The sequence below is a fragment of the Bombus vosnesenskii genome, unplaced genomic scaffold (assembly GCF_011952255.1).
Source record: "Bombus vosnesenskii isolate JDL3184/JDL3185 unplaced genomic scaffold, Bvos_JDL3184-5_v1.1 scf7180000013883, whole genome shotgun sequence".
NCBI lineage: Eukaryota > Metazoa > Arthropoda > Insecta > Hymenoptera > Apidae > Bombus > Bombus vosnesenskii.
The window spans coordinates 287,679-300,171 of NW_022883264.1; the positions used below are offsets into that span (position 1 = coordinate 287,679).

Consider the following 12,493-nt stretch of genomic DNA (forward strand, 5'->3'; position numbering starts at 1 on the left):
ATGTTATTCACATCGAAATAAGTGCAATAAAATGAAAATAAATATAAACATAAAATAGCCTACGACAATAGTACTTTCTAAATAAAAATTTAATTAGTCTTAATATTACTTTATTGAATTAATGTTTTAAGCATACAACTACAGATATGGTCTTTCTGTTTCTACTTTTCTCAATCTCCGACGCCAGTTTTTGGGATACCATCTATGTTTTGTAGTATATGTCAATTTAGAAAGTTCTTCAACAACAACCTCTTCTTTCTTCTGCTTAAAAACCTCAGCAATTTCTTTTTCACCAATGCATAAAACAGAATTTGATGAAATTTGTTTTTCTTCTGGTAATGGTAATGAATATTCATAAGGGAATTCTCGTTCTGGATGCCAGCAGATAATCATATCATTATTCATTGGTATAGCTATTTCTGAAGGTAATTTAACAGAACTTAGATATCGCTTGGCAGATACATTTAGTACACGCACAGTACTTAATACAGTATTCATCTATTTAAAGAGATAGAAAGAGAAATGGAGAAATTAGTTAATATATTTTTATACTAATAATTTATAGATAAAAATATATGTAATGTTAGTAACACATCTAAGGTTATATCTTGCAGAATAACCTATAAATAATACAACAATTCTGTAAGTAAGAAATATTTGTATATCTTACTTTAAAGCGTAAATTATTGCAGAAGTGGTAAATAAATGGTATACTCAAAATGAAACGCGTATTTACAGTATATAAATATCTATAATATTTATATTATAATTGAAGTAACATATATTTAAGAAATGAAATATACAATTTGTAAATGAACAGTAGTGCCACTACACATATTGAATCCCTCGACAAAGAATAACTTGCTGCATACATCAACTTTTGCATTAAAATTAAAAGCATAATTAAGCATTTAAATTACCAATCATACTGATTTTTTGTAATGTTTGATAATAATGATATTCTTATAATTTATAATATTATACCGTTATGTTCTAAAATTTTTCAAAATAAAAGATAATTTAATCAATTTCGTATTCTAAAATATAATCTATTACACATTCTAACACTATTTTACATTAATGAGGGTATATTAAAAATATTAAATACAACAATGACATACAATAAAATATTTCTATTACTAATTAAATAGCATAAATATATATAGTTATGGGATAAATTAAAATTTTGTCATACAATATCTTTTAGTATAATAGTAATCGTTAGTATAAATAGTAAATTATTAGAATCTGCTAAAATATTTATACATACATTATATACATATTTAACAGACCAAGTAATGAAAGAAAAAAATATTGATCATAAAAAAGAAAGTTCATTTTCTACTGCTTTCTATTATTTTGTTACTACTTGGCTGTTAATGTGGTAACCGCATTTAATTTAAATGTAAACAAATCTTGCAGTGCTACGAGAATGAAACATTTAAATGAAACTTTTAAGAATTAAAAAAAATTTAGATATATGTTCATATCATTAAATGAACATATGAAAAGAGATAGAAAAGACAATTTTTGTAAAAAGTAGTTTTTAAAGTGGTTAAAAAATTCATAACAAGGTGCAATAAATTGAGCTTGATCATGACGTCTACATTAAGTATTCTTGATCCAAATGATAATTTGATGAAAAAGTTTCAAAGAACACTACATGTGCATTTATTGCATGTTGATAATAAACTTTCAGAAGAAATACTCGATCTTGTAAGTAACTGACTACAAAAAATATAATAAATAACAAATATTTTGTATACTTTATGCTATTATCTTTAACAATGATTTTATTATAACATTTCAAAATATATTTTATAATTTTAATACAAGGATATAAAATATATTTTGAAATGTTACATTCTATAATATTTTGTTATAATATAACGGCATAAGGTTAATTATAAATATTTTTAGGAAGCGTCAATAAAACATGCAGAAAAAGAACTAGAATCAGAAGCTATACAACTTTATCAAAAGCAAGAAGAAGTTCAACATCAGCATATAATATTAAAACAATATATAGAGGCACTATCAAAAGTTACATTATTAAGAGAAAAAAGGAATAATAGTATAGAAAATGCTAAGGATATTTTAAAAGAAAACTATTCAAAATTAAAGGGAGAGAAAGATAAAAAAGAAAAATTATGTCAAAAATTAAAGAATTTATTGGAATTTTATTCTTACTTGTCCAAATGGGAAAAGGATTTGAACGACCATTTAATAATATCAAAACAAGTGTCATTACAGGATGTTAGTAAAAATAAGATATTGATTAAAAGAAAACAGCAAAGAGACTTTATATTATATCGATTGAAAGAAGAAATATGGAAAATTGAATCAGAAATAGCCTACATTGATGAACAATTACAAATTAAAGACAAAGAAAAGCAAGATGCTAATAGAATGATAATTGATGCAAATACAGATTTAGAAACTCTACATATGGAACATAAAGATCTGTATAATATATGGAAGTCTGTGGTAACTAATATTTCTAAAAGAAATAGTATTCATGATCAGTTAAATTTTGAACAAAAGTAAGTATTGCAGTAGATTTAATACTTCTCCGTATGAATCTATGATGATTAGGGATATAATATGAAATTTACTGTGGTAATCTTACATTTGGTTATATATTTGAATTATATTTGATTGACATACTGGTGAGGCCAAAAGTTATGTACAACAAGCGGGCACGTGGTGATTTCTTATTTAAAAAATAAAAGAAAGATATGGAATAACATTTTTTCGTTTAAGGCTTAGTTCTTGAGAAAATCGAGTTTGAAAATTTATGAAGTATACTTGAACATGACTAGTTCCGGACTGGACAGGACTGAACAGTCGACAAAAGGTCATTCTACATGTGAAAATAAATCGGAAGTGTAGAATAACATTTTTTTCACAAGACGCTTTGTTTCCGAGAAAAGTAGATTTAAAAATTTATCATACGCGTGTAGCAAATTGATTGTTAACTAAACGTTTCCAAATATGTTTGCATCTCAGTATAGTTAAACGGGGAAATTTTTGTCTACATTATTTACATATATTCGCATTTAAAATAACATCCTGTTGATTTTTTACTCATATTCAGTCGGTAATTAGTCAAATTCAAGTACAATTAATTTATTGCCAACTTTTTATATAAGAGAACACGATATAAAGTTGTAACATTTCATCTCAAGTTCATTGAAATATTTATCTTTTTAGAGAAGCACATCAATTATACAATGGATTATTATTAGAAATACAAAAAATAAGGAAAGAAACAGAAAAAGAAATGGAGAATAATGAACATCTGACATCTTTATCCTTTCGAATAGAAAACGATATTAAAATTACATCAAGAGCAATATCAAAATATAATGAAAATATTGCAAACAGTAAATCAGAATTACTAAATCTTACAAAAATAAGTGAACAAACAGAATACGATTATAATGTTATATTTAATGTATGTTAGACATGCTGTAATTGTTAAATGCTAATATAAAACATGCTATAATTCTAATTGATTTTATTCTTAACTAACATCATTTCAGAAATATCAGAATTATTTATACGAAGAAGAGCAAGTGAATAAACAGTTTGAAAATATTTTTGAAAAAAGAAATAATCTAGAGGATGCTATATTTAAAAAGTTGGAAGAAAAAGTTATATGCAATAAGGCGACTCAATATGTAAATGAGTTACTAATAAATACAAAAAATGCTGTATTGCAATCTGAAATTTCAGTTGCACGTGTAGAGAATACATATGGAAACAATCTTCTGCAATTGGAAAAGCTTAAAAATCTTATTGAAAATAAAAAAGCAGAATTGCATGAACTGTCGCAAATAAATACTGGGAAAGAAAAGCAAATAGATGAATTGCAAAAGGAGACAAGAAAATATGAAGTAATGATGGGAAAAGCGCAAACAAAGCTTTTAGGAATAAATAAACTTCTTGAGCAGGTTATATATTGTCTCTTTTTATTTTTGAATTCAGAAAAAATGTAATAAAAAAGTCATATATATTTACAAGCAAACAATTTCAGATACTACCAAGTACTAATGCAGAAGAATTGAGTCCATTAGATATAAAGATTGTCGGTTTAGAAAAAAATATTCAAGAATTTCAACTAAATATTAAAAAGACACAACAATTTTGGTTGCGTCAACAAGGTTTTGTGGTTTCATTAAGCCAGCAAAGAGAATTGCAATTGCAAGAAATAAATTTTCTTCAAAAAGAAGTTATGATAATGGGGCAAAAGAATTTTAAATTGGAATATGCATTAGAAATGCTTACAAAAGAACAAGCAAATGTAAATAAGGCTGTAATTTCTCTTGATCAAAAGTTATCCCGCATAAATTCAAATTTAATGGTACAAAAAGATCTGAAAAAGGGCTTGGAGGATAAAAATTGTATAATAAAGAATGAATGTCTTTTGTCTTTCCAAGAATTGGAATTAGAACTTATAAAATTACAAAGTGATTTAAAATATGTATGCACTGAGAAAGTAATGCTAAAGGAGGAATTTAATTCTGTACTACAAGAAAGTTTAGCATGGAACAAAAAGGTAATTGGTAATTTATATTATTTTATCATTTATTTCTTTATTGTCATAATATTTATGTCATTAAGGTACAACTGATACAAGATACAATCAAAAATGTAAAAGAGGAGCAAAATACTGGAAGTATAGCATCAATGAAAAGTGAAATTCATAGAATGGAAATGAGACTTTCCTATTTAAAGAAAATTCAGGAAAAATTAATTCATGATATGAATCTTTGTATTACAAGAAGAGATATTATAGTTGACAAAGTGTTTGGTAGACTTAAAAGAAATTCAAAAGTAAAACATAATGAGAAGGTTGTAATGCACAAACGTTTGTCTGATCAAAGAGCAAAAATTAAGCAACTTTTAAAAGTAAGCATTAAGATAATTGTTTTGTTTTAAATTAGCAAATTATATGTTTTATTATTAACAGATAAAGAAACAAACTATTAATATGATAGAGAAATTAAACAATCAAGTAACAAGTATTCAAGATAAATTAGTCAAGTGTCAAGAATTTTTGCGAAATTTAAAAGAACATGTTAACACCGTGGAAAACGAAATTGAACGATTGGAACTGCTTAAATATCATGTATGTTTCTAATTGTATCACATTAGATAACATAATTTACTAACTATTCAATTCTATTTTCCAATTTTTAGAATTTACATAGTTTGGTCCTTAAACAAAGAAAAGTAAAGCAATTATATGATATTAAAAATGGCATATATAAAATGATTTATAAAAATGAAAATATAATAGAAGAAAATTTGCAAAAAGAACACTATTGCAGAGAATATCTAAAATGTACATTAGAAAGGACTGACCATGACTTTCCAATGTTAAAAAACAGAATTAAAAAAGTATTAGTAACTCTGCAAATTATATAAGAGAATGACTGACTGTGTAAGATAAGATAAGCGCATGATTATTATGTTATCATTCAATAAATACTTCATGCAATGGGACAAAGTTCTAGTAACTATTTTAAGAAAACGTTTTATATCAAGCTATATGCAAGTTGTAGACAATAAGCTAAATATACAATTATATTGTTAAATAAAAGAAGTAGAGAATTTTATGCAAAAAATATTACGATTGAAAACAATAGGGAATCTGAAGCTAGATGGTAAGAATCTTTCATTTATAAAATATACACAAAATAATTAAACCAGTTTTTTTTTTTTTGCTATTTAAAACGTTAAATCGATTTTGTAAATTTTATTTTATGCAATAAGTAATATCGTAAAAAACCTACTCATTTCTATTTTTATAATGTAAGCAATAAAATTTATTGTCAATACTTTTAACGTGAAATAAAAAATATGAAGAAGTATGTTCAAGACTAAAAAATTTTTCAGAATTATATAAATTAAAATAAATAAGTAAATTAAAAACTGTATTTCTGAGAAACAGAAAAAAAGCATTGATTTATATGATTATGAATAATCATAATAATCAAGTTAATTCTTTTGCATATTTAGTGAATTAAAAAAAGAAAAGAAAAAATGAAAGAGATTAATCTTGGAATTTCACAACAAACCTTGGTGTCCAATGATGATCAAAGTGTGCCAGCTAAGAGATTGCTTCAATATGTTGCAAGTTTGGCAGCAAATCTTGGAGCCTTAGCAGCTGGAATGACATTAGCATGGACTTCCTCTGCTGGTGATAATGGAAGAGACTTACAATCTTTATATGGTGTACCTATTTCTCCAGAAGAATTTTCATGGATTAGCTCAATAACTGCAATAGGTTCAGTAGTAATATGTATTCCTATTGGCTTTCTTGCTGACATAATAGGAAGAAAATTTTCAATGCTTTTGATGGTGATACCTTTTACCTTAGGCTGGTTACTTCTAATTTTTGCCAACAATCTAATCATGTTTTATGCTGGTAGATTCATCACTGGTCTCAGTGGTCCAGCTTTTTCTGCGGTAGCACCAATATACACAGCAGAGATAGTTGAGAATGAAATTCGTGGAGCTGTTGGATCTTACTTTCAATTGCTTCTCACTACAGGCATTCTTTTATCGTATGTTTTGGGAACTTTTGTTGATATGCGTGTACTGTCAATTATATCTGGTATTATACCACTTATATTTTTTGGAGTTTTTATGTTTATGCCAGAATCACCAGTCTACTATTTAAAAAAAGGTGATGAAGACTCTGCTAAGAAAAGTTTAACTAGATTGCGCGGTATTCAGTACAATATCGAAAATGAGTTACAAAATCAAAAACATGCATTGGAAGAATGCAATCAAAATACAACCTCTTTTTGGACTATAATCAAATCTAGAGCAGCTTTAAAAGGCTTTATAATTGCTTATGGTCTTATGTTTTTTCAACAATTATGTGGTGTAAATGTTGTTATATTTTATACTAATAGCATTTTTGAAAAAGCTGGCAGTGATTTAGACCCTCATTATTCAACTATTGTAATAGGTGCAATACAAGTATTAGCTGTCTTTGTGAGCACATTAATTGTAGACCGTATAGGCAGAAAAATATTACTATTAACATCTATAATATTTTTGGCTTTAACAACTTGCGCCCTTGGAGTTTTTTTCTACCTTCTTGAAAACCAGGGAACTTCAATTACATGGTTACCTCTAACGTCTCTATGCATTTTTATTATTATGTTTAATATGGGTTTTGGTCCAGTTCCATGGTTAATGATGGGTGAAATTTTTGCACCAGAAATTAAGGGTGTAGCTGTAAGTAGTGCTTGCCTTTTAAATTCGGTATTAGTTTTCATTGTAACTAAATTTTTTATTAATGTTTCCATGGCAATTGGTACTGGTGAAACATTTTGGTTATTTACCGTAATTTGTGTTATTGGAACTTCCTTTGTGTATTTATTAGTTCCTGAAACAAAAGGGAAGTCTTTAGAAGAAATCCAAAAAGAATTGAATGGCTCCTAAATAATGTTATTATTTAAAAACTGTTTGTCTACAATGGCCCACTGATGGTGGGTTTAATATTATTTCAAATTACAAGTTATTAGTTTATATAAAAGCACAACAAAAGAAAGTATTAAAAAGCTGTAGAATAAAATATTGTAACAAAATAAATATGTATACACCTATAAAACAATTTATAATAAACAATTAAAATATAAACATTTTGCAAACGATTTAAGATTACTTTATTTGAATATAAATTTTGAAATAAATTCAAGTATACAACAGACTGTGGTGCAATATGTTAAGCTTAAAAGTTATATATATGTATATATATATATATATGATTTCTGTACACTGAATACACTTTAATTTGTATTGTATAAATACAGTTTTTGCACAAATTTTATTTTGAGAAAGACCGGTTTTGTAACCTATTTTTATCTTATATATTTTAGATGTGTAAAATTCAAACATAGCAGACTTAAGGCAAGGAGAATCGCTGTTTTAAAAGTTATGCGCATCGAAAATTTGTGCTATTCAGCAAAAATTATCAGATGATATAAAAGAAAGTTGTAAACTCGGTGTAAACCTGTGAATGAGAAGTTCAATCCATTACGGTAGCATAACAATAATTTGTATGTACCTACATGTATGTATCTATATGTAAATTAGCATGATGCTTCAAAATACATAATAGCGTTAGTAATTATCCAAATCTAGTTATGGTCGTGTATACATTACTTCTCTGAGATAAGCTTTTGTTGATAAGGCAAACAAAAAATGTGACAAGCTGTTATAAATTTCTTTTTACAACTGTATATGTACAAATGTATATATACAAAGTACATTCGAATGTCTCCAAATTGTTAAGAAATGAAATTTGCAGGCCTCAAACAGAAGGTACAAATCTTGAGAATGTATGAATAAAATTAGAAAAAGATCCGACTACGTCTGCAGGATTGATAGCACATCAAGAGCAATCTACATATCGCTTACGCAAGTTACAGAAATAATCGAACGCGTATTTCATAATGAATAGTATGATGAGTAATAATTCTTAAACATGGCTACAAAGAGATCAGAAACCTGTAAGTGTGAGCGTTAATTGATAGTGAAATTACATCAAGAAGGAAAATTTCATCAAGAAATTACGAATCTCCTAAATAGAGCAAGTTGCCTATACATTATCTTTTTTTTTTTTTTTTATATATTTTACGTGGAAGAAATCCGCACGGACGCCAGGCCGCTTTTGGAGAAAGCGGCGTGGTAGTGTCGGACTCCAAGCGACTAAAACCTCCACGATAATCATCCCGGCTGCGATCGAGAGAGGCCCGGGAATCGGTGTGAGCGTCGCAACGGGGCCTCTCCCCCGCGCGCTTAATACCACCGCTGATGGGGCCGGTGTGTGACCATTGTCACACCGCGCCTCGTCGCTGGAGCCGCCGTGCCAGGCAGCCCGGTTCCCCTACCGGACTGCTTGGCGGCCCCGAGGCGCTGAGCCATCTAAATACTATCCGTGCCCGGCGCTGCTTAACTTTCGTGATCTGACGGGAACGAGTGTACTCAGCGCGGCCAGGGCGTTGGCGCCTATACATTATCTAATAAACTCTGAAGCATTTTAATTGAATAATGAATTGGAAAACAGAAAGCGTTTTACGTTATCAGTTGGAAAAAGCCTAGACACTTCAAGCGCAACGAGAAGTCTAATCTCTAATGTTTGTTGTCTGATATATATAATAATATATCCTCACTATTAACTGACAAATTTATTTTATTTATCTATTTACTTTATATCCAGTTGAGTTAGTTGTTAATAGCTAACGTTAGTAAAAATATATCTAATTAGTGTTCATCACAATATCAAAGAGCCTGGCATTTTATACTTTAGAAATGTTTCTTTTCATGGGAACAAAAGTAAGCGTGCAAACAAACGAGTGATTACAACTAGTTATCAATGATGACTAATAATTATAACATTTAGTCGATAAAATCATGATAAAATCTGTTATCAAAGTTCCTTTGTTGTAGAATGTTGTAGAATTTGTATGTTGCTGTAGAATTTCTATTTACAGCACCATAGATTCACCCTATTAAGAGCCATCAGTAATAACACATGACATTACAAATTCTTTGAATCTTAATCAACTTTGATTTTAACTAATTTATTTAAAATAAGGTAAGTCACGCAGTGGGGTTGTACAGGATTATACAGAGTGTCATCTATTTGATTATAAGCGCAAAAGTTATACATATGAGTAACTGAATTGAAAATTTAATATAGTATCTTTTTACGTGAGTTCAGTTTAGATAGTGTTTATAAATATATTAAGTATGTAACTACTTGAGAGTATCTCAAGTACCTTGTGAGCGCACTCGAGAATGAAGTGTTGGATCTGGTTGAATGACTACTCGTCTGCTGCAATTAAGCATAATTTACAACAAGTCAGCCAGCGATAAACGATGCAGTTTAAAGATCTGCAAAAAACAACTTAGTCAGCGTGTACTAACTTTCTAGAAGTTAGTAAAGATTCGAAACCGAAAAATTATTTAATTTGAAATTAATTAACGAAAACGGTCGTTTGGTTGCTTTGCGTTAGAACAACGATGCGTGGGCGTATGTCAAAACTGCAAAAGAGACCAGGGATGTTATGCTATATCTCAATAGTTGATATTTTTTTAAAGTAATTACCAACATAGCACATAATAAGCAACAAGAAAATATTGCCAGCCGTTTTTCTTAGATTTTGAAACGTGCCTAGAGTTGGATTTTTTATAATTATCATAATTAAATGGCTATTTTTGTAACTTCAAATTAGGATCTCCTTAATACTAGTATACAATTACAAATACTAGTATAAAATTGCATCCAATTACGAGGTAATATGTGATTCGCGTACTCTATCTTTATATCTCTGTGCTTATGTCACTAGCCAATTCGATATTTATATCTGTTGTCATATGAAAGGGCATTGTCGCGTCACATAGTCGCCTCTATAGAGAAAAATATAAGCCCCAATAAACGGTGGTTAATCGTTTCTTGGTTTTTGTCTATGCCATTTATTTAAATAAATGAAACATTGAGTTTTATTTACAATTAAGAGGTGACACATACAGACTTCTCTACAGACACACCTTTCTTTTTCGTGAATTTGAATTGCATTAAAGAATAAGTTTTCTTTTCCTCCCTTCCTGTTTTCTGGCACTTACAATGTTTGCTACAGACACTCTTCATTTTCGTTCTTGTAAAATTTAAGTTGTTGTTCAAGTTGTTGTTTTAAAATATTTAAATAATTCAAATGTATGTTGATTGATTTTATATTACATTTGGAGTTATTATCGAAGCCATCACGAGCAAAACGGATCAGCGTTCCACGGGCATCCGAACTCGCTCCAAAATATCGACTTTCTAACAGACTAGGCCGCAACAGTAACAGTTTCGCTGACAGTAATGGGATACGCAAAATATCCGTGGAATCTCGAAAAGACGGCGAAACACTTGAGGATCGATGGCGAGAGGAAGCTTTCCCCTATTGCCGGCTGGTGAGAGGCTTCTTGCGAAGATGCAATCTCTTCCTCTTGAATTTCCGCACGGTTTCCCCTAGAGCGAATGTAAATATTCATATTCATATTACATTTCCTGGCTACCACATGACATACACCCGAGTATCCTGATCCATTCCCTGGTCAGTCATCGAGACATTGAACGATTGGATTTCTTGGCAATTATTGGCGGACTATTGCGATCTGCGACCTGCGACCTGGTATCCAAGCGCTGAATGAGATCAACATCTGGAAAATTGGACTCAACTGGACTCCAAAGTCTATCGTGTATTCTATGAAACATAGTTATTTTGTAATCAAATTTGTTAGGTTGTATGAGCAAATACGGTAAGTTTATATACGATATACGATAAGTTTTAAGAAATGTAAAAATAGTCGTAGTTTAAGATTTAATATTTCATTTTTTGATGTCGAAGATATATTTTTTGAAACCATGCGAGTCGAATCTCACGGTGACATATCACAACTTTCAGAATTTAGTATTTTGTCAACATAAGCAAGTAGCTTCATCGTTGATCTACCCGAAATGAAGAACCAATTACCTTATCCAACCATGGTTGTTACTGCTAATCCCGAATTTTCTACTGACGTATCGCAGCCTCAAAAATCAATCTTCGTGACAACGCAAATGGACTCTCCTGTTGTTAAATTGCCTAAATTCGACAGTCAGTCGCCTCATTCAAAGATGGTTCCTCAACAGAATGCTGTAAAGTCATTATTGAATACCTCTTTTTTAAATTTTACCTCGCATTAAAATTAATGAAGGATTCAATCCCGAGTAATGTAAAGCCAGAATTGGTCGATCCTTTGCAAATGATTAACTTGTTTCATCATTGTTTCCAAGAAAGGTTTGCCAATTTCCTTATTGACGCTGGCTCGCAACTTAATATAACGAAGCAAAACGGTAAATACTAATATCGACTACAATCTCACAGGCATTGATTCAAGAATCATACTTACTTGTGACGAAATCATCGTTAAAAAGTTCATTATGTCGATGTAAACTTTCAAATTGTTAATAATGAATTTTCCATTGCTGAGACAGGAATCTTAGAAATGCCGTTTTTAGAAAGTCGGAATGCGATGTTGAAATTTAGGAACGATGAGGCGAATAGTCTTCAGATTGGTGATAAAGAATTTCTCCTGTTTTCATCGTCTCCCGACGAATTCTTCTCGAGCTTGACTTACCTCCTCGTACCACAACCCTTATAGCCTTGCTTGTCAAATAATCTAAAATCAAAGTAGGTGACGTAAAGAAATTGACCAATGATTCGGCTGTTTATATAAGGTTTATATATATGATACAGCACGGAAGAAAGAAAACGGATTTGCCATCCCGAATAAGGCAAAAAGCTCAATTAAAAAGATCGATTCGGGAAAATTTAACGTAACAATATACACTGATGCATCTATGTACATTCGGTTAGGATGCAGTAAACGGAGACAAAGAAAGCCTATGGTTTCTGAAATAAATCCCTATAAAAGA

General features: G+C 29.8%; 3 protein-coding genes across 5 annotated transcripts; 2 read left to right on the forward strand and 1 right to left on the reverse strand.

Annotated features, from left to right (window-relative positions):
- Nucleotides 1-88: 88 nt before the first annotated feature.
- Nucleotides 89-6,200, reverse strand: LOC117239188 (39S ribosomal protein L42, mitochondrial). 2 transcript variants are annotated; one of them, XM_033504589.1, is made up of 2 exons: nt 6,087-6,200; nt 89-498 (listed from the first exon to the last, which is right to left on the reverse strand). In XM_033504589.1, the coding sequence occupies exon 2, from the start codon at nt 496-498 to the stop codon at nt 139-141; it is 360 nt and encodes a 119-aa protein (XP_033360480.1). In that variant the 5' UTR covers nt 6,087-6,200; the 3' UTR covers nt 89-138. The 2 variants fall into 2 exon arrangements, with proteins under 2 accessions (XP_033360480.1, XP_033360479.1); XM_033504588.1 differs by lacking the exon at nt 6,087-6,200 and adding an exon at nt 671-867.
- On the forward strand, nt 1,319-5,672 carry LOC117239185 (coiled-coil domain-containing protein 40). Its single transcript, XM_033504585.1, has 8 exons — nt 1,319-1,716; nt 1,921-2,543; nt 3,214-3,457; nt 3,546-3,956; nt 4,040-4,561; nt 4,627-4,914; nt 4,976-5,134; nt 5,206-5,672. The coding sequence occupies exons 1-8, from the start codon at nt 1,597-1,599 to the stop codon at nt 5,431-5,433; spliced, it is 2,595 nt and encodes an 864-aa protein (XP_033360476.1). The 5' UTR covers nt 1,319-1,596; the 3' UTR covers nt 5,434-5,672.
- Nucleotides 6,037-11,265, forward strand: LOC117239186 (facilitated trehalose transporter Tret1-like). 2 transcript variants are annotated; one of them, XR_004494368.1, is made up of 3 exons: nt 6,037-7,511; nt 7,902-8,081; nt 10,777-11,265. XR_004494368.1 is itself a non-coding variant. In XM_033504586.1 (2 exons), the coding sequence occupies exon 1, from the start codon at nt 6,052-6,054 to the stop codon at nt 7,462-7,464; it is 1,413 nt and encodes a 470-aa protein (XP_033360477.1). In that variant the 5' UTR covers nt 6,037-6,051; the 3' UTR covers nt 7,465-7,511; nt 7,902-8,082. The 2 variants fall into 2 exon arrangements, 1 of the variants encoding a protein (XP_033360477.1); XM_033504586.1 differs by lacking the exon at nt 10,777-11,265 and having other exon boundaries at nt 7,902-8,082.
- Nucleotides 11,266-12,493: the final 1,228 nt, after the last annotated feature.

Excerpts from the sequence above, each read along its gene's own strand:
- LOC117239188 (XM_033504589.1), bottom strand. The coding sequence starts at position 498 with ATGAATACTGTATTAAGTACTGTGCGTGTACTAAATGTATCTGCCAAG.
- LOC117239185 (XM_033504585.1), top strand. The coding sequence starts at position 1,597 with ATGACGTCTACATTAAGTATTCTTGATCCAAATGATAATTTGATGAAA. Across the intron at positions 2,544-3,213 it reads CAGTTAAATTTTGAACAAAA|AGAAGCACATCAATTATACA; the intron begins GTAAGTATTGCA and ends TTATCTTTTTAG. Across the intron at positions 4,562-4,626 it reads GTTTAGCATGGAACAAAAAG|GTACAACTGATACAAGATAC; the intron begins GTAATTGGTAAT and ends TATGTCATTAAG.
- LOC117239186 (XM_033504586.1), top strand. The coding sequence starts at position 6,052 with ATGAAAGAGATTAATCTTGGAATTTCACAACAAACCTTGGTGTCCAAT.